This window comes from Osmerus eperlanus, chromosome 18 (genome assembly GCF_963692335.1).
Source record: "Osmerus eperlanus chromosome 18, fOsmEpe2.1, whole genome shotgun sequence".
NCBI lineage: Eukaryota > Metazoa > Chordata > Actinopteri > Osmeriformes > Osmeridae > Osmerus > Osmerus eperlanus.
The window spans coordinates 9,990,865-10,013,807 of record NC_085035.1 but is presented as its reverse complement, the minus strand read 5'-3'; the positions used below and the strand labels follow the sequence as shown (position 1 = coordinate 10,013,807).

Sequence of the window (22,943 nt, the reverse complement as noted above, 5' to 3'; positions counted from 1 at the left end):
GTATTTGGGATTGTTTCGAGGCAATAGCCGTATTTACCACAACATCACAGCTCCTTCTGACACCAAAATTCATACTAAGAACATCGCTGCTGACCCAGGCAATGCGATCAAAATAGCCTACGCGTAACCATTTGAAACACATGGGGTCTATTCGTTTCCTATGCGATTTTGTGTATGGCTGAGTGTTTCGTCGCTGTATCTTATTGCATAATTTAATATTCTGAGAAAATGTAGTGAGAACAACATTACAGCCATTCACCACGACAACAAAAATGGAAGCTAAGAAAATAAAACATTCGCAAGCTCGCATGAAGTAGGATTCGATCGCACTAGAGCAGGGGTCGGCAACCCAAAATGTTGAAAGACCCATATTGGACCAAAAAAATAAAATAAAAAATGTGTGGAGCCGCAAAAAATTAAAAGCCTTATATAAGCCTTATAATGAAGGCAACACATGCTAGTGTCTATAGACCAATTATTTGTTTGTAAACATTCGGGATGCGCGCGCAATGTGGCTGCAGAAAACCGGGAAAGGATAGCCTTTATAATGGCTAGAGAAGTACACGGATTATACAACTAGTTCGATTTAAAAAGACCAAAAAGGTCGAGAAGGACAGCCTTTAAGAGAAAAGTCGATTCCCCATTGATCTGTCACATCAGAATTTTGATTTGGGTTACGGAAGACTTTGAGTGAGAATGTCGCCCGGCAGACCGCATCTTATGCGGCAGCTATGTCTTCACATCACAAAGTTCATAATTTTACAGTTTTACAGTCAATTATACACCTTAAAAGTCAAGCAGGGCAGCTTTAAAGAGATATGGGAATTCTGCTTTTAGCCAGCTGGTCCGATTATTTTTGTGATTTGTGTAAAACTGGCAATCTGAGTGAGACTGCGTCCCCGTTACACTGTTTTGACGTCGTTAGCCTCAGTCAGACTCGGGTCGCTCACTGGCAGTGTGCACAATGTTGTATTTCACTCCATTCCCCACTATACAAGTCAGGGAGGACTGCTTTTTGTAGATACAAGCCTGCTGAAGATAGCCAGCATCTCGGATTTATTTAACCAAGCCTGTTTCATTCATCATTTGCCTGAGAAAGCGACCTTCGTTAGCCAGGCTAGTTTTGCCCTATCACTTGGTCAGGCTATTTATAGGTATCGGCGGTCAAGTGACTTTTGTGCATGGACAAATGAAACGTAAATGTATTTGTCCAAAGGACAAGTGCCTCAAAAAGTTAATGTCAAGCTCTGAAATCCAGTGGCCAGAGATATATGATGACCTGATCCAAGTGTATACCTGGGAGAAGTCCGTCCTTTGCAGCCGACATGCGCAGTTGAGCATGCTTGACAGTGGTGTGACGTAGGGTGATAATTGGTCTATATTAGCTATATTACTATCAAAATGATAAGTAGGCTACAAATACATAATGAGCATTCATGCAATCGCACTTTTTCTCTCACTCCCAACTGGGTACTCAGCTGCAAATGTAGCATGCCTTCCCTGAAAATGTCTTTCCACGTTACTCTTTTTGTTATTTGACAACTCATTACAAAGCAAACATGCAGGCAATCCTTCCGCATTGGAAGCAAATGATTCGGTCCAAAAACGGTTGAATCCTCTGTTCAACTCAGCTATCTTTCTCTTTTTCCCTTTGGGATCCATGGCCCATATGACACACCCGCCGGTTTGTTTGCAACAGCCACCTGTCTGGCACTACGCCGAGCTGAAAGAAACGTGTGTCGCAGGCTATGACGTAAATCTTCGTTGACAGAAATGTTGAAATAAAATATTTATTATACACATGCACATTTTGCTGTAAAAATGTGTAAATTAAATATTTTTTCAACATTTCTGTTTTAATAATTAATACAAAACATATGTTCACACCATCTTTTTCCATTTTCATATTTTTGAAAAAGCTCCAGGGAGCCACTAGAGCGGCGCTAAAGAGCCGCATGCGGCTCTAGAGCCGCGGGTTGCCTACCCCTGCACTAGATCAAAAACGCAGCTTGCCTTGTCGTCCACTACTTTACTATTCGAGCTACAGTACCAGTCTAAAGTTTGGCTTCTTCTGAAACAACTTGTTACCGTAGACACTACCCGAATGTAGGCTACTAAACACGTATTTGGGGTTGTCTCGAGGCAATAGCCATATTTACCACGATATCACAGCCCGGTAATGACACAACATATTGCAAAGTAATACTTAAATCGTCGCTGTTAACCCAGACAATATGATCAGCTTAAATGCGAACACTGCCGAGTAGTAGCCTATACATGTAGTAATATTCTGCCCGCAACACAGTACTGAAGGTGTCGAATGTAATTGTGATTAGCATCCAGGTAACTATGAAGTTTCTATAATACATATATTTGTATTTGATGTCTAACAAACACACAACACTCATATTGCCATCGTATTGTCTTTATTATGTGAAGCACTACACATGTTTGTGTGAAGTACTGTAAACAATTATCTAATGTCCTTTGAATATCCCTTTTTACAAGCAGTGTCACAGACAGCTTCACATGTGACCATAGAACTGCCCCCCAACCAACCTCAATTCTCAAGGAAGACAAGGAAAAACTCACTAGACTGACTAGAGGACAAAAAATGGAAGAAACCTTGGGAGGAGAAATTCAGTGAGGGATCCCCTCCAGAGATGGTTGGTGAAAGAGAGGTGCACAACACAAGCTAAACATAGTTTTACATTAAGAAAAAAGCCAAATCCAAGGTCAACTCGGGTCAGAGTTGGCAAATGTCAGTTTAAGCAATGCTGGCCACAGACTGGTGCCATGTGATTGGCACAACATAACAGGGAAGCCAGGTAGATGGATGGACTGGAAGGGGCCAATGTCCACTCGCTGCGTATCATAGGGGTGGAACGGTACATGTATTCGTATTGAACCGTACGGTACGGGCGTCACGGTTCGGTGCATGAAATTACACGGAGAATACACAGTATAAAAATAAATAAAACGTGCGTGCAAATTAATTAATGTAATGCGGAACTACTGTTAGATAATTGTGTTCTTTAGGGACACCTAGCGTCACTGTGTCCAATCCCGACCGGTTTTTAGCTAACATTCTGATAAAATGCCACTTCAAATATTGATAAAAATAATCGTATCACGTTTTCAGCTGATTAACTGATTTCACGTTAAGCTTTAACTTCTTACCTTTCGAGCTAAATATTGTTAAAACATTTAGAGTTAGCTTAGCCTTTACTAGAGCCGGTCAAAAGACGCTGGCGCCGGTAAATTAGCCGTGCGCTACCCTTGTCCAAACCCGACCGTACTTCTAAACACTGGGCGCTGCTGTTTTTCCGGGGATATTAACTTGATCCAGGGTCACCAACTGCTGTCAACATATCCAGGGACGTAATTATGTCGTCCACAATAAGATATCACGCTTCAACATCTCCAAACTATGCGATAAAATCTCAATTTGACTGTATACCACCACCTGCTGGATGTTTTGTTGAACTCTTCTCAAAGTTTGCTAGCCCCCATCCCTTCCTCCCCTCGACTACAGATCACGTCACACATGATCGTGTTTTCATTGGCAAGACAAAGTAGTGTTAAGCTAGCGTTGAAATACACTCATATGCTAACCCATAGTAGCAGTACGATGACAACACAGACACACTTGTCAGAGGAAAGATCGTCGCCCGAGTGGTCTTTCGGCCAAAGTAACTTTCCTATATTATTTAGACATGTAAACGTCCATATATGTTCATGAAATTTTACACAGATTGTTTGGTATGCCTAAAATAATAATACTTACACTTTGCTGGCGATAGCAAAAGAAAATGCTGGCAAAAAGACCGGAAACTGAGTGTCCAAACCCCGTTCGGGTTTGGACAATAGTAGTTTACAGCGGTCGGGATTGGACACAGTGACGTTAATCTGTAGCTCTGAAGCTCTGATTGGCGCCACCGTGAGTCTGAGATAGCTAGCAGCACTAAGGACGAGTATGGCGAGTGGTGGCGGCCCACGAGATAGAGGACTCGCCGGCCTCTTTAAGATTGAAAGTTTGGTAAAACTTCGGTTTCCCATTCAGTTACAGTAGTACAGGCGAGAGAGTGGTGGATAAGACAAGCACTGTGTGTCGGTGTTGTTCAGCAGTTGTGGGCAGTGACGTGCAGTCTGAGTAGGCAAGGAAGGCACTGCCTACCCTGCCAAAATTCAAACGTAAATGTTTATTAAATCATTTTATTTAATAAACTTGTATTTTTACTGTTTATTCTTGTGATTTATATATGCAATATGTGTGTTATTCCAGTTGTTTAGACGTTACGATGACAAATGTAGCAGTTACGCAGAATCAAATACAAAGAAAAAAGTTGAAAAGCAGTGCTTTTACTGTCCATTCACTGCGGACGACAAGCGAAAAACTCACTTGCGCACTTCTATCCTGTATTCTTCAACATGTACGTTCTCTGCGGTGCCTTTGCACGTAAATATGTTATGCCAGTAATCACCTACGTTACGTATCAAACATGGACCAATAAAAATCAAGATATTAATGGACATTTGCGCAGCTAACGTCATTACACCAGCTACATTGTAAACGTAATCCCCGCAAAATTTAAATCAAAATGATAGCAGCGGTGTCTGCCGATATCACAGTGTTGAGGAATTTCTCCAAGCTCGATTGTATTCAAAAAATGAGTTAATAGCAAATAGGGAGCTCACTACGCCAGACCTAGATGGACTACTGCCGCAAAAGGGACAACAACGTTTTAGATCGTTTCAAACAGACTGGTATGAAGAAAAGATTGGCTATGTGGCTGTGCTAACAGTCAGCGGCTGCAGGCTACTGCTTGTACCGTTTACTGCGTTTACTATTTTGACATAGCCTAACAATAAATTAGGTAATCTGGCTTTCATAACTCAGTGCCTAGCCTCTTCCCAGCTAACGCCGTTACGTTGCCCTTACGTTGCCGCAACGTCACTCAATGACCAAACATACGTCTTTTGACGTGACGTTGCCAGTCCGTAACCGCAACGTAATGTTCTGACGTTGCCAGTCCGTAACCGCGACCTCCTAGCAACGTAATTTTGTGACGTTGCCAGTCCGTAACTGCGACGTTAATTAAGTAACCTATATTTCTCAATTCTACTGCTTATATTGGGGCGGTTCATATGCAGACCTCATTTGCCCCAAATGCTACTTGTTCTTGTATAATAGGCTACATGGTAGCCAACTTTAGGAGGACTATGTTTGTGTGATGTGTAGTCTAACTCAAGCTAATCATAAACGAGGCAGCATTACCATGTAACATTCAGTCATTTTATTTCAAACAAAGTGCCAAACAGTGAATTTAAAATCTTCTGCCAGTCCCCGCTACAGGTCCTGTCTGTTGGCCCTGACAATGAAGCACAAAATAAGTTAGTGTCCTATCAACATAATTGCACGTGTGAAAGGGGCTATACAAGTCATAAAAAATCACATCTAAAATAAAATACATCATCAAAAAAATATTATGGGATTCTAGTTTTTTGTCACATAGCCATGTGAAAGGTTGGATATGGAATCTGAAATCATGATTCATTCACCTTGCTTGTGGTGTGTTTGAGTGTCTCCGCTATGACAAGCTCCACAGCCTTCTCTCCCAGTCCCGTCTTCCACTTCATCACAGCGTCTGCAATTAGAAGTCATGAACTTATTGTCAGCACCAATTTGAACGCTGCGTAGAAGCCATAGTTCATGGCATCTCCAAACACCTACCACTCTCTTTTGGAACTCCATCACCTTAAGGCGCTCCTCAAGGTCTTGGAGTTCAGCCTGTGTTTGGGCCACCTGTAGGTCCATCACTGGCACCTCTTCAGTGTGTCTGCCCTGTAGTTGCCTGAATAGGAGAGCCTCTCGCTGGTTCTCCTCCAATATCTCCATCTTCCGAAGCATAACCTGTAATGTGTCTGTAATTACGGACAAGTAAAACGAGTTTAAAAGAGTTTGCATGATTGGCATACACTGTGGTTCTTCGAGATTAGCTGTAACATTGATGTAAATAACAAATGTTACCTTGAATGGTCTTTGCCCAAGATGGTACAGCTGAATGGGATATACAAAGCATTAGTATGACAACATTTGTTGTTTTGACAAATATGTTTCCCCCACGATCAGAACAACTTAGGTATGCCTTACAATGAGTTGGCAATGGTTTGAGTAAATGGTTTGAGCGTTTTTGGTTTGCGTGCTTTCGTTTTTGCAACACGTTTATGTATTTGGTTGTGTTGTGTGTATTTGCAGCTTGTTTGCTGAATGCTGCGCATGTGTTGTCAAATTCATGAAATTGTTTTCTTAATTTGCTTGTGTTTTGTCTATTTGCATGTGTTTTCTTAATTTGCAGCGCGTTTGCACATGTCGGCCACCATAGGTACTCGCTTACAAAGGGTATGGTAAGAGCCTGATAACACCATGGAAACAAACACAGCTTCATTTTACAGTCCAGTTTCAGATTACTTACTGAGTAAATAGCCATGTTTTACCTGGTATCGCCTTGGAACGTATAGTACAAGTTCACACTAAGGGTAACGTTGACAAAGTGGTATTCGCTTACAAAGGGTATGGTAAGAGCCTGGTAACACCATGGAAACAAACACGGATTCTTTTTACAGTCCAGTTTCAGATTACTTACTGAGTAAATAGTCCAAACATGCGCAAGAACATACCCAGTATCCAAGACAGTAGAGGAAAACTATTCCCGCGGAGGTAGGTATACCAGCCAAGTAAATGAGGCCATCATCGATAAATGTATCTGAAAAGGTATTTTATTGTAAAGTACTATCTTATATTCTCATTAGACGTGGACTGTTACCGACATAAACCTTAGGTAACTGCAGGGTAATAGTAGAGTATTTTGTTCGTAATTCTGCTGGAGCTTGGCCGTCTTTACCTACTTAGTAGCAGTGGTATTTACCCAATAACACTTTATAATTTACCATATATATCTCCCGTAGTTACCAACTTACTACCAGCGGTATTTAAATAGTAATATTTATAAGTTTCCAGGTAAATACTAAGTTTTGTCTTCTGTCTTTACCTAATTAGGACCAGTGAAAATTACCCAGTAATAACCAGCACGTTAGTATTTAGTTAATGGGTAAATACTTAGAATTATCTAGGTATTTACCACCTTGGTACCAATCGGTAATACCCAACAATACAGAAAACATACCCAGTAATGATCAGCACGTTAGTATTTAGTTAATGGGTAAATACTTCGAATTATCTATGTATTTACCACCTTGGTACCAATCGGTAATACCCAATAATACAGAAAACATACCCAGTAATGATCAGCACGTTAGTATTTAGTTAATGGGTAAATACTTCGAATTATCTAGGTATTTACCACCTTGGTACCAATCGGTAATACCCAATAAAACACAAAACATACCCTTTACTTTCTATGTAAATATCTAGTACTTAAGGGACTGTAAAAGGAAGGGTTACCGAATGTAGTTTATGTACATAGTATTAGCATATTGATATTGATATTAAAACGAATAAACTTAATCCAAAAACAGATGTCATGTACAACTTGGAAGAATTAGTGACATGATACTCTTATAGATTTAAAGTATACCTACCCCATTTTCTTTAAAGGTCCAGCATTGGGCTACAATCCCAACCAGTCCTTCTCCACGACATTATACATCCTGTTATCAAGAGAAGAGATAAGTCAAGCGCTTTTACAGTAAATTGTTATTGCATCGGTGTAAACAGTATTCCTCAAAAAATGTAACATACTCATTTCATGAAGAATGGCCGTGAAAACGTTTTTCTCCAATGGGAATTCTAATTGCACCTCTGTGCTAGCTATAATACTTAGGAGTAATATAGATAGCAAAGCATTTTGTAACTCACTCAATTAACCCTTGTGTTATCTTCGGGTCATTCTGACCCATTAGTCATTGTGACCCACCGTCGTATTGCGACAAATTTACCGCATACAAAAACAAAGTGAAGCATTTTATTTTAACCGTTGGGCTGTCTCAGACCCCCCACATTGCAAAGGTTAAAAGAAAATAATTTTTATTTGTTTTTGTATTGGGTAAAATTGGGCAAACACAACGATGGTTCGTTATGAACCTTTGGGTCATGTGACCCGAAGGCAACACAAGGGTTAATTTAAGGTGATTTTGAATTAGACGGCTCAAACATATAAGGTCCTTACTAAGGAGCGACAACGCAGTTTTTTATAACGCCATATTGCTGTGCATGCCATGACCGACTGTGATCAAAACGTGTTCAGCCACGCCCTAGCTCCACAGTCTTTGAAAATTCAGGGCTAAATAAACTATTTTGGAACAAGGTTTTCTAACAGTTCTGAACGTTTATTTTCACTGATTCTTTTGTGGGTGGTTTGTGAGACTTTAAACTTTGATATCATATATGCATTTTCACTATTTCAACATAACTTTCTGGAGGGTTTAACCTATAAGCCTACCTCTAGCTATTGAAATCCTAACGTAAACAACGTGAATCATGAAGGATTTAATTTCTTGGTGTCTATTCCATTATGTAATGATGGTATTCAATGACACAAGTCTGTGTTATAGAAAGAGTGGTCTGGAGTCTCAGAGGTCCGATAATATCATCTTTAATGCAGCAGTTGGAAATCAACAAGTACAGAGCTCTGGGGTTGTCTATGTTTTCCTACCCAAAACAGAGTTTGGGTTGGTTCACGAAGTCCAACTCGCTATCTGTCCCTGCCCCAGCATATATTATACAGTGCAGTAAAACTAAAACACAAGAAGAGGGTTGAGCTTGTTCTCCTGTGCAGCAGGGAGTTGTTCTTGCCTACGCGTCCCACCTGCTCGGGTGCCGTCTCCACACGGTTTCCACAAAATACAGCCCTTTTCCCACACTCTGTGGTCGAAACTCAATGTTTAAGCCTGAGCACACTTCTCAGTTCATAAGACAGAACTTTAATAAGCACAATATATTCTTTAATCTGATAGCAGATAAACAGGCTAAATAGCCTACATTTCAAACCTATATGTAATTGCATGCCCCATTCAATTTCTGCAAATACATTTAAATATTTAAAACTATTTCTGTAAAGAAACTCACCTTTTGAAGTAGCTAATTTCCAGGTAAAATCCAATGCGTGAATACGGTGGAACCCCTGCAAAATCTCTTCTGAAACCCCAGTTTCAGCGATGCGTTGAAATGGGCATGTGCAAAGTTGTTGCTCAGGGGCAGACTGAGGGGCAGGTTTGCTAAGGAAGAATTGTAATATTCTGTGATGACTGGTCTTTGGAAATTAAACTCTTAAGAGTCGCTTACCTTTTAGTCACATTTAACAATTTTGTATTACAAAATTATTGGAGCACAAATTTGCATTGTGTGTCATACAGCTTTGGTGTGCTATACAAAGAATGTTTGCTTAATCATGTTATACATCACACATTGATTGCTTTTGTACATGTTTATAGTAAAGAATGAAAGACTAAATTATATCAGTAAAGTATTTTATTTATTAAAGCTATATTTCTGCATATGAGAAAATTGATGACCAATGACATGCTGGGTCTGAGCTGCACATGAATTACATGCATTGTCTACATTTATATGTGCTGGGATGCAACATTTAATATTGTATGTGATTGAAATTCATGTAGACTATGGCTACATTACAAAAGTGCCAGAACTGAGAGCAGTCCAGTGTGATCTCTCCATCTCTGGATAAACCACTTATAATGCACTCGAGATCCGTTGTCCTACGACCAAAGAGCGGCGTAACGACAACGTAACCCATGGTACCAAAATTAACGTATCCAACCGACCAAGGTACAACGTCACGGCAACGTTGTCCATGGGACCAAAAATAACGTATCCAGCCGACCAAGGTACAACATCGCGGCAACGTTGTCCATGGGACTAAAAATAACGTAACCAGCCGACCAAGGTACGACGTCGCGGCAACGTTGTCCATGGCACTAAAAATAACGTAGCCAGCCGACCAAGGTACAACGTCGCGGCAACGTTGTCCAAGGGTCTAAAAATAACGTAACCAGCCGACCAAGGTACGACGTTGTGGCAACGTTGTCCATGGGACCAACTGGCAACTTCCCTTTATAACGTTGCTACGACGTTGCCAGAAGGTAACGTCGCGGGTTACCATCTGAGCACGTTGCCACAACGTCATGTGTTAGCTGGGTTACTGATATCACCGCACGTCACTGGTTGTGGGGTATGTGAGTGGAAATACATCTAACATGCTAACGCATCTGGTGTGTGCTAAATTACAAAAAATATCCAACGCCATCAGCCAGATGTGCCAATCACTGGAACGAGACAAAAAAAAACTGTCCAACTTCTCCTCCATACAGTGCTTAACCAGCCATTAGATACACATACAAATAGGGCCAAACAAATCACTGACGCAATCGGAATTTACATTTACTCGTAGAGGAACCTGGTTTGTTTTGCTTTTCCCTCCGTTGTACTGAACTCGTTCCAAACCGTGATGTCTGAACCGTGGTATGAACCGAACCTTGACTTCAGTGTACCGTTCCACCCCTAGTGTGTCACACATCTTTTAAATTTCAGTTTAGTAACACGCCAGAGATTGAGTAAGATATGCTTTTATTGAAACAGAGCTGGTAGCAGAGCCGAGCCTGATGGAGTTTGGTGGAGGCTTACACAGTTGGTGGAGGCTGATGCAGTTTTGTGGAGGCTGGTAGCAGAGCCGAGCCTGGGGTCCTGAGAGGACAAGTGTGAGATTGCTGGGATGCACAGGAATGAATGATGATGTGAAGGGTGCATGCATATTTACCAGGCATTGAACTCGGGGTGTGGCTGAGAGTCCTAGTGGGTTACGGCCGAGCAAGAGCTCAAGCAGCTTGGATAGATGACAGGGGGAAGCAGGGAAGGGCCAGGGTGGGAGGGTGACAAGAACATGCTGGCACAAGGACCAGAGGAAAGGGAAACTTTATGCAGAACTCGTGATTGAAAACGGGGAGTTCGGTTGCATTCCTCCGTGCTTTAGCTGGGCTGATTTTGCTACATGTACTCTTCCTTTACACAGTGCATGCAGGACAATAGAAGTCCTGCCCCAATGGTGGTTTCCCAACACGGAGCCAATGAAACCAAAGGCTGCATGTTGTACACTGGATCTAAAGAGAAGCATGAAGTATATTGGTAATACAATACATTTGTAACATAACTTAAGTTTGTACTTACCCAGTCATCATGCTCCTCTTTATTTATTTAGGAACTTTGGCTTGCAGTCCCACATGCACGGCAAAGCTCTGACAAGTCCTCTAGATATAACACAGGTCTTCTTTGTCAATTTATCAATGATACCTTAATGCATATGTTATTTTTTAGACAATAAATTCAAACCTGATTCAGTGATTCAGGACGTTTTTGCGTCTCATAAAAGCTCTATAGAACAGCAAAATTGTTGCTACTTGTAACCTACAACTTTTTATGATATTACCACTGGTTTATGACTTGCCTTGTGATATTCCTGCATTTGTTGATGTGGTCAGTGGTTTCACCTAGGGGGTCCATGTAAATAACCCTTTTCTGCTTTGGATAGATGACCTTTACAAGACATGAAGTCATGTTAAGAGGATGATTATAAACGTTTACATCAATCACCCATTTGAACCACCCATGGTTCTATACTTGCTCCTTGGTAGTGCATGTAAATTCTCACCACAAGAGTCCAGTGATGTTTGTCACTGACTGGTCCTATCAGTACATCATATGCCATTGGGTCAAGCTGAAAATGAACACTCATAATTAATGAATACTTGTGTGTATTGTAATGATACATGAAGAGATTTTGAAATACTCACCTTGGTTAATCCCCTGTATGATCTTTGCCACATCGCTGTCATTTGGAAGGGGTCAACAAGAAAAGCCCTGCTTTCAGTTGGATCTTGCCTCCCAATTACGGCATGAATGAATGCATTCAAAACCTTCAGTGGAAATTGTGGAGTTACATTTCCCATCAAATATATCCAAGCATGTAAATGAAAAGGCTTTAAGCAGCATACATTTACCTCACTCTCTACCTCCTTTCCGGGGGCCAGATTCTGCAGGCCAGCGGCAAATATTTTGTACGGCCCAACTTTGCTCCACAGCACACCTTGCCGTTGACCTGACCAGATTTCAGCTATTACTGAAAATGACAAGACAGAGTTGTTTACAAAAGCCTCAATGGTAATTGAATGCAGCATCAATTTCCGAAAAATCCCAAGTCCTACTGTGGGACATGACACTCCTGCATGTATTCAGTATGTTGTCGCTAGAAATAAATTGCATCTACAGTACCAGTCAAAAGTTTGGACACATGGGAAAATGTGTCCAAACTTTTGACTGTTACTGTATACTTACATTCCTTTGGAGTGACTGACATTGAGGGTCTGTTGTCAGTTGAGTCGACCATCTTGCTGAGATCAGAGGACAAGGGGTCTGTTCGTGGACTAGGTGTGAAAGTGGGTGATTGGGGAACTGTAACACAGCTGAAAGGGCTAAGCTGTGGTTCTGCAGGAGGAGTGGAAGCAGTGGCAATGGCAATCCATTTGGCGGGGATGCGTGGCTGTGGTTCCACATATTTTTTTAGGAGGTCAATGTTGATCTTTTCCATGATATTTCCTTTACGGTTTTTTAGATCAGCACTTTTGTCGTCGATTTTTGTTATTTCAAATGGACCCAGTAAGTCGGACTCCAATTTCCCCCCCTTCTCCCCGTTCCTGACGAATGTTCTTTCTCAGCACTTTATCCCCCACCATAAAGCTGTCATCTTCCCCCTTCAAAAGCTTCCTCTTCCGCACCTTCTCTTCTCCCTCTTTGATGTTCGCCTCCACCCTAGGGTACACATCTTCCAGGTTAGATATCCGGCTGCAAAGATCCTCATTCTCCACTAGTGCATTTAAGTCCTCATCGCTTATCTGTAACATTGGTGTCGAAAAATTGAAACAAGCACACATTATAGCAGATACATAGATATGTTTGCCAAATCAGCTGCTACTGCAGGGAAATGCCATCATACCTGCCACTTGCCACTGGAATTTTTGATGGATAACGGGCGTCTCTTCCATACATCAAAAAATACGGTGAACACTTTTGCTTCTTTGTCCGTAGTCCAAACACTGTAGGTTTGATGTACTTGTCCCAGTTGCTTGGGTGGTCCTGCACCATTTTTTTAAAAGCCCTGAAATTGGAAAACACAGTAATTCCTTACAATAATACATACAATATGAGATGATGTAGGTTATATAGGAAAGAAGCATGATTTATCCCTGAATGGTGCCATTGAGATTTTCAACCAAACCATTTGTTTGTGGGTGGTATGGTACACACAAGCTTCTGACGATACCAAGCTTTTCACACAAGTCAAAGTTCATCGAGAATATGCATTGGATATGAACATGAAAAATATAAATTTTCTGCGACACCATCTTGTTTCCCCCCTAGTGTTGCTGTGTACAAAAGTATTCGTTTGGGTGCGCCATACCTATAAAAGAAATCCATAATACAATCCGTGACTTACTCGGTTTTTAATGGATATACTTCGATCCATTTGGTGAAGTAGTCCACCAACACACACATGTATTGGTTTCCAGTATTGGAGCACTTCAGTTTCCCAACAAGGTCCATCCCCACAAGCTCAAAGGGCTCCGACACCTTCAATGCAAGTAAAAGTGTAACATTTAGAGTTTTACAACCTGATCCTGGGCCTCCCTGCCCTGCATGTTTTAAATGTTTCACTGCTCCAAGACACATTCAAAAACTAATTGAAACATGTTTAATGAATGAGATAATTCACCTCTATGGGTTTGTACTGGGTTTTCTCTTTGATAGAGGTCCTCTTTTTCTGACACTTATCACATTGGGAAATCTAACAAAGTAAAACATTTGACAACACACATTAAATATATAGGCTACATATTTTCATGGGCTCCACAGAAATATGGATGAATGATCCACTCACCCATTTTGTGATGTCTGCCTTCATCCCAGGCCATTAATACCATAGATGAAAGGCATGCAAGGTTTTGTCTACTCCACAGTGAGCCCCAATGGCACTGGCATGAAACTCCACAAAGAGATCATTGGCCTCCTGTGGAGTGAGAACAACCTTTGCAAAGCGATGTTGCTGTTCATCTTGCTTCCTGTGGCACTGGTAATAGAGTTCACAATTTATAGGGACACATTGCCATAAACATTTAAACATATATTTCAAAATGTTATAATGCAATGGGTAAAGTGCTGTTGTGTGGTTTGCCTTACCAATGAGTTGGTAACTCTCTGCCCTTCTTTTCAAAACATATCTCTCACTCTTGGTGGAGTTTGGAGGATAGATATTGCTCATCTTCAGGGAAACAATTTCTTGGACTTTTTGAGGATCCATATTTGCTCTTTCTTTAACTTGTACTACAAAAACCATCAACCCACTGTTGCTCCTGAGAAAAGAACCTTTCACCTGCCCCCTTTATACTCGCTCAATTGTACTGTACAGATGTGTGCAATTACTTTAATTGATTGACTCCTATGATAAGTGGCATGATATAGAAACGTGGGCACAGACATGATCCTACTTTTGACAATCATGGCAATTTAAGCCTGACAGATAACAAGCTGTTTTGGATGAACCCAAACCAGGTGCTGATGTAAGGGGTAAGGGATATTCAATTAAATAATTAAATAATTGTTTATAATACTTCACACAACATATGTAGTGCTTCACATAATAAAGGAAATATGATGGCAATACATGTGTTGTGTGTTTGTTAGGAACAAAATACAAATGTATGTATCATAGAGACCTCACAAAGTTACCTGGATGCTATTCATAAATGCATGCGACACTACTGTGTTGCGGGTAGAATATGACCACATGTATAGACTACTAGTTGGCAGTGTTCGCATTTAAGCTGATCGTATTGTCTGGGTTAACAGCGACGATTTAAATATTACTTTGCAATGTGTGGTGTCATTAAGGGGCTATGATATCGTGGTAAATATGGCTATTACCTTGAGACAACCCAAAATATGTGATGAGTAGCCTACATTCGGGTAGTGTCTACGGTAACTAGTTGTTTCAGAAGAACCAAAATGTGCCATCCCATGTGCTTCAGTAGCTCACGGTGTAATGCAATGGATAACAATGATCAGGGGCGGAGCAAGGGTTGTGTCTCAGGGGGGGCGGAAACTGATTGGGGGCCCCCTGTTATTAATATTTTGCAGTGCAATAAAATATAACAATAAAAAGTAACCAATGGCAACCTCTATTGTGAACAGCACATATTAGCCTATATAATAAATGTGTTCAGTCATCATAGCCCTTAATGTGCGAACAAAATGTAGGCCTAGGCCACTAGCCTCGCATTCAGCATTCATTAGAATCTTTCACATAAGTATGCCTACACAAATCCATGCATAACATGGGTTTAATGATCTGTCCATTTACCGGATACACTATATTCAAATTCAACGATAAGAGGTCATAAGCCCCAAAATGAAGTTAAAGACAGTAGCCTATAGTCATCCTAACAGTGACAACTAATAATAAACAAACATAGGCCTATATAACAATCCTTTCAGCAACAATTTGGGCAAGTTACACGCAAAACCAAGCTAAAATTCCACTAGACTATAATCATTTTCTTTTCCGAACTGACATGTATTGTGCATCTCTCAAAACCAGCAAACTCATAGCCTAGGTCAAAACACAAACACATTATTTATCGATTTCAGACGGCTGAAAGTCCTCTCTGCCTTAGCACTGCTTATCGGTATTGTCAAGTAAATGCGATAAAGAATGGCAAGGTTGGGGAAAGCACGGTCCATGTCGTTGTCAATGAGAAATGGTAGGATGCTGTGTGTGTTTAGTTCATGTTTTTCAGCTCAAGGTACATAGTACGAAGTGTAACAAATTCATCAACGACATAATCGGCCTTAGACAGATATTCCGAATAGAACTCTGCAAGCGCTCTAACGTTCCAAGCAGCATCAGGGTGACAAAAATGTTTCGGGTTCATCACAGAAAATTTCTCAGCCATATTCTCCTGAAATCAGCAAAGCGATGCTCAAACTGCAAAAGTTTACTCAACGTCTATCCTACTGTACGTCTACTACGTCTCTACGTCATGTAAACAAATTGAAAATGTATATATATTTAGTAAAATTATCTTTTAGTTAATCCCCATGCTTGATGGAGTAACAGGAATGAATGAGACACTAAAACCAACTGATGATCACGATAATCCTTGTTCATACAACTAGCCCAGGAACACTGCGCCACAATGATAATCTCACCTACAAAGAAGGAATCTGATAGGCTATATTTGCGAAGAGATTGTACACAACTATATGGAAAAACTATATTTAGTAAAATTGTCTACCATGGATACAATCAACGTTTTGTTGCCAAAGAGAAATTATGAAAAAAGAAAAAAAAATCATAGATCGCGGGGCCCCCTCTGGTGCGGGGCCCGGGGTTTACGGCGCCCCCGCCCCCACCCCCCATCCGCTACTGACAATGATGAATGTGTTTTTGCTCGTGGGATCGAATCCCACTTCATGCGAGCTTGAGAATCTTATATTTTCTTAGCTTCCATTTATTATGGCGTGAATGGCTGTAATGTAGTGCTCACTACATATACAACTATGAAATGAATTGATTTCAAAAGATACAGCGAAGAAACACTCAGCCATACACAAAATCGCATAGGAAACGAATAGACCCATGTTGTGTTACAAAGGGTTACACGTAGGCTATTTTGATCGTATTGTCTGGGTTAGCAGCGAAGTTCTTCGTATGAATTTTTTATGTGGTGTCAGAAGGAGCTGTGATGTTGTGGTAAATACGGCTATTGCCTTGAAACAACCCCAAATACGTGATTAGTACATTTACATTACATTTACATTTAGTCATTTAGCAGACGCTCTTATCCAGAGCGACTTACAGTAAGTACAGGGACATTCCCCCCGAAGCAAGTAGGGTGAAGTGCCTTGCCCAAGGACACAACATCATTTTGCGCGGCTGGGAATCGAACTACTAGCCCGACTCCCTCACCGCTCAGCCATCTGACTCCCTGTAGCCTACTTTCGGGTAGTGTCTATGGTAACCAGTTGTTTCAGAAGAAGCCAAAACAAGATGTTACCTGAAGGCCAACAAAGTTGCCAAAATAAATACGTAACAATTTAGCTAATCTTTCAGGAGATAGAATAGCTCGCAGTGTACTGCAATGGGCTTTGGTGTAATACGTGTTTTTGCTCAAGTGCGATAGAATCCCACTTCATGCGAGCCTGCAAATGTTTTATTTTGTCTCCATTTATTTTGTCGTGAATGGATGTAATGTAGTGCGCACGTAGCCTATACTTTCATATTCGCCGCAGCAAATATGAGATTCGACTTGAAAATTGGCAGTAATATGTTTGTGAATTTGTGACAAATCAGGTGATAGAGGAAGACTGATGGGTGAACGCACAGCTGGGGAACCAGTTAGGGACCAGTTGGGTGATAACACCGGTCTTGATTCCGAGACAAGACCGCGACCTTCAAAATGTGGTCTTGAGACAGGTCTCGAGTACTACAACACTGACAGATGACACAATGTAATGACTTAAATGAAAAACATTTGCCCAAACATTTATTTGGAAAACCAAAATACAGCATTTCCATCCCAAGAACCTCATGCTGTAGGGGGTTAAATATTGGCCAAACAACCAAAATTAATTCCCCTATGGTTTCAAAGGAAGATGGGAAACTGAACAGTGTATTAGCATGAACCAAATAATGCCAATACAAATAGAATCATAGCTTTTTGACTCTATGGGTTAAATCTGAGCTAGAATGGTCAAAGCAAGGTTAAATTAAATAAACATTTAATAACATTGCTAATGAATGAAATCAATTACAAGGCAAACATGTTACAAAATGAAGGTTAACTCTTACCTATGCTACCATAATTATTGTAAATCAGAGACAGAAAGCAAGATGTGAGGGTAAAGGCCGATATATGCTTCTCCGTTTTCCAAAAAACGGACACATGGGAACGCCCTCCTCTACGGGGAACGCCCTCTCTGAGCTCTCCGAGTGCCCTCGGAGAGCCCCGGAGAGCTCGACGTGCACCTCGTGAATTTTCTAACTATCCGTTGTAATTTCGGATAGTTACAAATACCCCCTTGGCTGTGATTGGTCAGTATTAAGAACCGCTTGCGTCAGGGGCGGGGTTGCCGTGATAAACGGGACGAACAGAATCCTTTGACCGCCATTGCTGTAAGTTTTTACAATTCATATTTCAGCTTAACAGTACATGTAAATCAGCATCTGAATTCAAATGTGACGAGAACTGGGCAGTGTAGTTGCTGAAAATGGGCGTATTTTATTGATGAAACGGCTAATTTGTAAATTTGCTCCGACTTCTCCATAACCTAGGTAAATAAACACTCGACGACGACTTACAAAAAAACGTTGCGCCACCTACTCTTCTGGCGGTGAATTGTTTTCAGCACCCACAGCCTACGGAGATACCATAAACACAGTCTATCCGTCCATATCCGTCCGTATCCGTAAGCCCGCCCATCCGTTAACGGAGTCGGAGAAGCATACTGCGGCCTTTAGGGTTAGAGCACAAGCCAGAGCTGAAGAGAATGTCTCAGGAGATCAATAATCCACAGAACAATGCATTACAATTCCTTTTATACACAAGAACAACCAATCAGACCAAATCTTTACACAATGGGGTGTGAGAGCCATTGAGTAGAGAGTCTGTCCAGAATCTCCAGACTTTAGCATATGAGAGGTTGACACCCACCCTTACAATCCTCCCTCTTGGACACAAAAGCACAGGCTAAAGCTGCAGTGTTCGTCGTGTTTTAACCTGCACCCATAGGAGAGAGGAACTTTATCGCAGACAGGTCAGCGATGATCCTAATGATCATGGCTGTTTGCTCAGAGGATCACTTGGAAGAACCATTGTCTACTGGCACGCAGATGTGCCTAACATATTCCTGCTACTTGTCCTTGTCCTCTTGCAGCAGAACACACTTGAAGCACAGCACTTGGTTAACAATGAAAATTGTAAAGTTTGGAGTGGTCGGGTCTGAGATAGTCGGATTGAATAAAAAAATGGAAATTAGTGAGACAGTGTCCTAAAACTCAATGGAAAAAAATAGGTGGACAACAGTCCTCCCTTTTGATAGATAAGAGGTACACAAACATATCATTACATTTACATTTAGTCATTTAGCAGACGCTCTTATCCAGAGCGACTTACAGTAAGTACAGGGACATTCCCCACGAGGCAAGTAGGGTGAAGTGCCTTGCTCAAGGACACAACGTCATTTGGCACAGCCGGGAATCGAACTGGCAACCTTCTGATTACTAGCCCGATTACCTAGCCCGACTCCATAACCGCTCAGCCACCTGACTCCCTATCATCTAGCATAGATTAAAATAGCAATTAAAACAAAACATTGTTCTTGGGTCCAAAATAAACAAAACACAAATTAAACAGTAATAATAAAATAAAATACAAGTTCTACCAATCCATTGTCAGTTTAGCTTAAGCCTAGAACATTTACCATCAACTCTATAAAACACACAAAGGTACATACTGACCCACAATACCCAATTCTCATCCACACAAACCAACATAGGAACCCATGGATGGACAAATAATATGCACTGTGCATATGCTAAAGGAACTGGCGCAGCAACAAAATAAACTGACCACAACTGAATCTTTTAACTACATCAAAGACACAGGGGTAATACAGTAGGAATGTAGCAATCTCACAACTTGGACCTGAATTAAGGAAATGTAAGAGATAGAATTGCATGTCTTAAGTCAAAGGTATTTTTGCCCAATGTATCCCCAGCGTTTGCTGCATGTAAAATGGAGGAGGCCTACCCTTTCCGAGATCCTAACATTTGGACTCAGTGTGGCCACTTTGTAGACAAGCACGACAAAATCTAACTTTGTTGTTAGAATAAAACAAGCGTGTGGGAGGAATACTTCTGCCAAGATCCCAACATTGCATGTCGGTGTGTCCCTGTCTTTTACAGAAGTTACACTGTCTAGTAGTGGGCTGCTGGGGCTTGGTGTTTACCTCGGTCAAAGGTATTAGCGGTGTATTGCCTTGTGGCACAAAAAGGTGTTGCTGCTTTGAGGACAGAGTTGAGAAGACATTTGCCAATTAGATGTACAGTAATCTTCAATATTAGTTTCTTTTCTGCTTTGTTTTTATGGACTCCTACAGTTCGCCAATGTTCAATTATTTCAGCTAACGTAAAATCCGTTTTAAGATCGTTCTTGTCTTTCTTGCTCAATTCAGATAACGTTCGGTTAACGCTAACTTTTTCCCATAGGTTAAGTAATTTGTTAACTTCAGTTTCCCATTCAATTGTTTGTTCATTTTATGCAGGAGCTCCTCCTCCTCAATACTCAGGCAGCTTTGATCACTTATGGAGAGGCATGAATTGTCTCATTCTAGATAATTGTAGGAGTGTGTTTGGGTAAACTGTATGTCTGCGAGTTCTAAAGCTAATGTCTACCGCAGAATGGTTTCAGGAAAAGGGAAATTGTGTTTTCAAATGGCCAAGTGAAAGTCTATACCTCTTAACTAAATTGAACACTGTAACATGGCCTTAGGCTTGTTGGTCGGGCCACTCTGTACTATTGTTTAAGGTGCTCTACCTCAACAGTGCCATGCCCGCAACATGTATATGTTCACTCCCACAGGACGAATACAAGCCTGAGAAAGCACTCTCAGAGGAAGACCTGAAGAATGCTGTCAGTATCCACCATTCTCTGTCAATCCAAGCTGTAGACTATGAGAAAAAGCCAAATGTGCTGAAGCTCAAGACAGCAGACTGGAGAGTCTTCCTCTTCCAGGCCCAGTAAGTGCGTGGGGGAGGCTTCAGGGGATATGCATAATTTACCACCACAAAACAAAACTTGCTACTGTATAATTCCAAGTAGAGCCAGTGCCATATAAATAAAACTGAAGGAATACTTGTAGAACCGAAATCTAATTTCATGCTTGGGTTTAAGCACTGTTAAAACACATATTGGCCATTAGTCTGTCCAATTTTGTTTTATACTTAACCCAGCATTCAAGCAAACCCTAAAAAAGGTCTTATCAATGAAGGTGGCAATAGTGAGTAAGTGCAGTGAATGGGAAAGCAATTTAAAAGGACAAAGTTGGAGATTTATATCTTCTACTGTTAACCTTACTGTAGTTTACCGGGCATGTTAATCTTTTAAAGAATTCACACTTTCACAAAACTATCCAATTATCCAAACACCTTTTAGAAAATTCTGAATGATTGCTTTACACAAAGGATTATTTTTAATCTATATGTCTTCATTCAAAGGAAGTGTTTTTCTTGTCTGTCAGTAGTGTACATTTGTTTCTTTTTCTTCCAGGAGCTCAGATGAAATGGACTCTTGGATTACAGTAGTCAATTCGGTGGCAGCCATGTTCTCTGCCCCATCATTCCCTGCTGCCATTGGCTCACAGAAGAAATTTAGCCGTCCATTGCTACCTGCAACCACGACAAGGATGTCACAGGTAAATAATGGCCAAAGTGGTGGAATGTTGCTTTATTACTTTACACTTATTAGTTTTATTTGATTATCCTCTGTGTGCCTAACCATTACAGGAAGAGCAGTTAAAGTCTCACGAGGCAAAGCTGAAGCACATCTCCACAGAGTTGGCAGAACACAGGTGCTATCCTCCAGACAAAAAGGTCAAAGCCAAGGATGTTGATGAGTACAGACTCAAAGAGCACTACCTGGAGTTTGAGGTAAGCATTTTTTTGTGAGCATCAGTGAGGGGCACTGGGGTTGAAGCAGCTTGCGACTGGTCAGTTTTCTGTACCAGTGCATGCTTGTCTGTTATTCTACATAGCAAAATGAACATATACAGTATGTAACATGGGCGGCTGTGGCTCAGGGGGTAGAGAGGGTTGTCTGTTAATCGCAAGGTTGGCGGTTCGATCCCCGACTCCTCCTAGGTCATGTGCCGAAGTATCCTTGAGCAAGACTCTGAACCCCAAGTTGCTCCCGATTGGCAGGCCGGCGCCTTGCATGGTAGCTCGCTGCCGTCGGTATGTGTGAGTGAGAGTATGAATGGGTGAATGAGAGGCAAACATTGTAAAGCGCTTTGAGTGCCGCTAAGGTAGAAAAGCACTATATAAATGCAGTCCATTTAACATTTATAAATGTTTTGTTTCATTCAGCCCCTGCACTTTAATATGTGCTGGGCAAATGACCTTATGACCTGTAAGTCGTTCAAACTTATTGATATAGCATTTCGATGAATTGTTGTCTTGTTTGATGAGTTCATGATGATGTCCAAGTTTTTAGTTTAGGTTTAGTTTTTCACAGGTTTTTAACATGCCCTTTAGGGTGTCCGTATGGGCAGGATTTCTGGGATTTTATTGTTTTCATAAGGACAATTTTCAGTCTTTATGAGACAGTAAAAAGTAAACAATTTGCCTAAAGAACTCCGCAAAGGGTAGTTCAGTCAAGACAATCACGTATTAGATTTGAGCATTTATTGATACCATGACATGGACAAAGATTTGATTTTGGCGGAGTGGATAATTTAAGGGAAGCACTCCCTGCCTCCTCGATGCAACACATACATACATGACATATGAGGCAGGGAGCAATAGAGACATAATCCCCCTGACGGATAGAACATACAGACAGCATGGGGGAGAAGGGGATGGTGGAGGGCGGCAGCAGCACTGATCATACAACGGCCTTTTGAGGCCGTCTTATCAGACGTGGCCCAATGGGCTTGTGCTGGCTAACACCAGTGACGTGCGGTCAGGGGAGGCAAGGGAGGCAGTGCCTCCCCTGTGTCATCATGAAATGTAAAAAACAAATAATGATGAAAAATAAAAATAAAAATTGTCCGCTGATCTGTGATAGAAATGTAATTATTG

At 41.1% G+C, this 22,943-nt stretch overlaps 2 protein-coding genes across 8 annotated transcripts in view; one reads left to right on the top strand and one right to left on the bottom strand.

The window, feature by feature from the left end:
- Positions 1-22,943, top strand: part of psd3l (pleckstrin and Sec7 domain containing 3, like) — a 189,765-nt gene that overhangs the window by 155,586 nt on the left and 11,236 nt on the right. For all 7 annotated transcript variants that reach the window (XM_062484652.1, XM_062484651.1, XM_062484655.1 and 4 more), the window contains 3 exons: positions 20,728-20,885; positions 21,415-21,559; positions 21,651-21,794. In XM_062484652.1, the coding sequence (XP_062340636.1) occupies positions 20,728-20,885; positions 21,415-21,559; positions 21,651-21,794 (447 nt within the window). The remainder of the gene's footprint in view (positions 1-20,727; positions 20,886-21,414; positions 21,560-21,650; positions 21,795-22,943) is intronic.
- LOC134038918 (uncharacterized) lies at positions 11,410-12,906 on the bottom strand. The gene is made up of 5 exons (XM_062484580.1): positions 12,368-12,906; positions 12,034-12,152; positions 11,827-11,949; positions 11,685-11,750; positions 11,410-11,569 (listed from the first exon to the last, which is right to left on the bottom strand). The coding sequence occupies exons 1-5, from the start codon at positions 12,618-12,620 to the stop codon at positions 11,459-11,461; spliced, it is 672 nt and encodes a 223-aa protein (XP_062340564.1). The 5' UTR covers positions 12,621-12,906; the 3' UTR covers positions 11,410-11,458.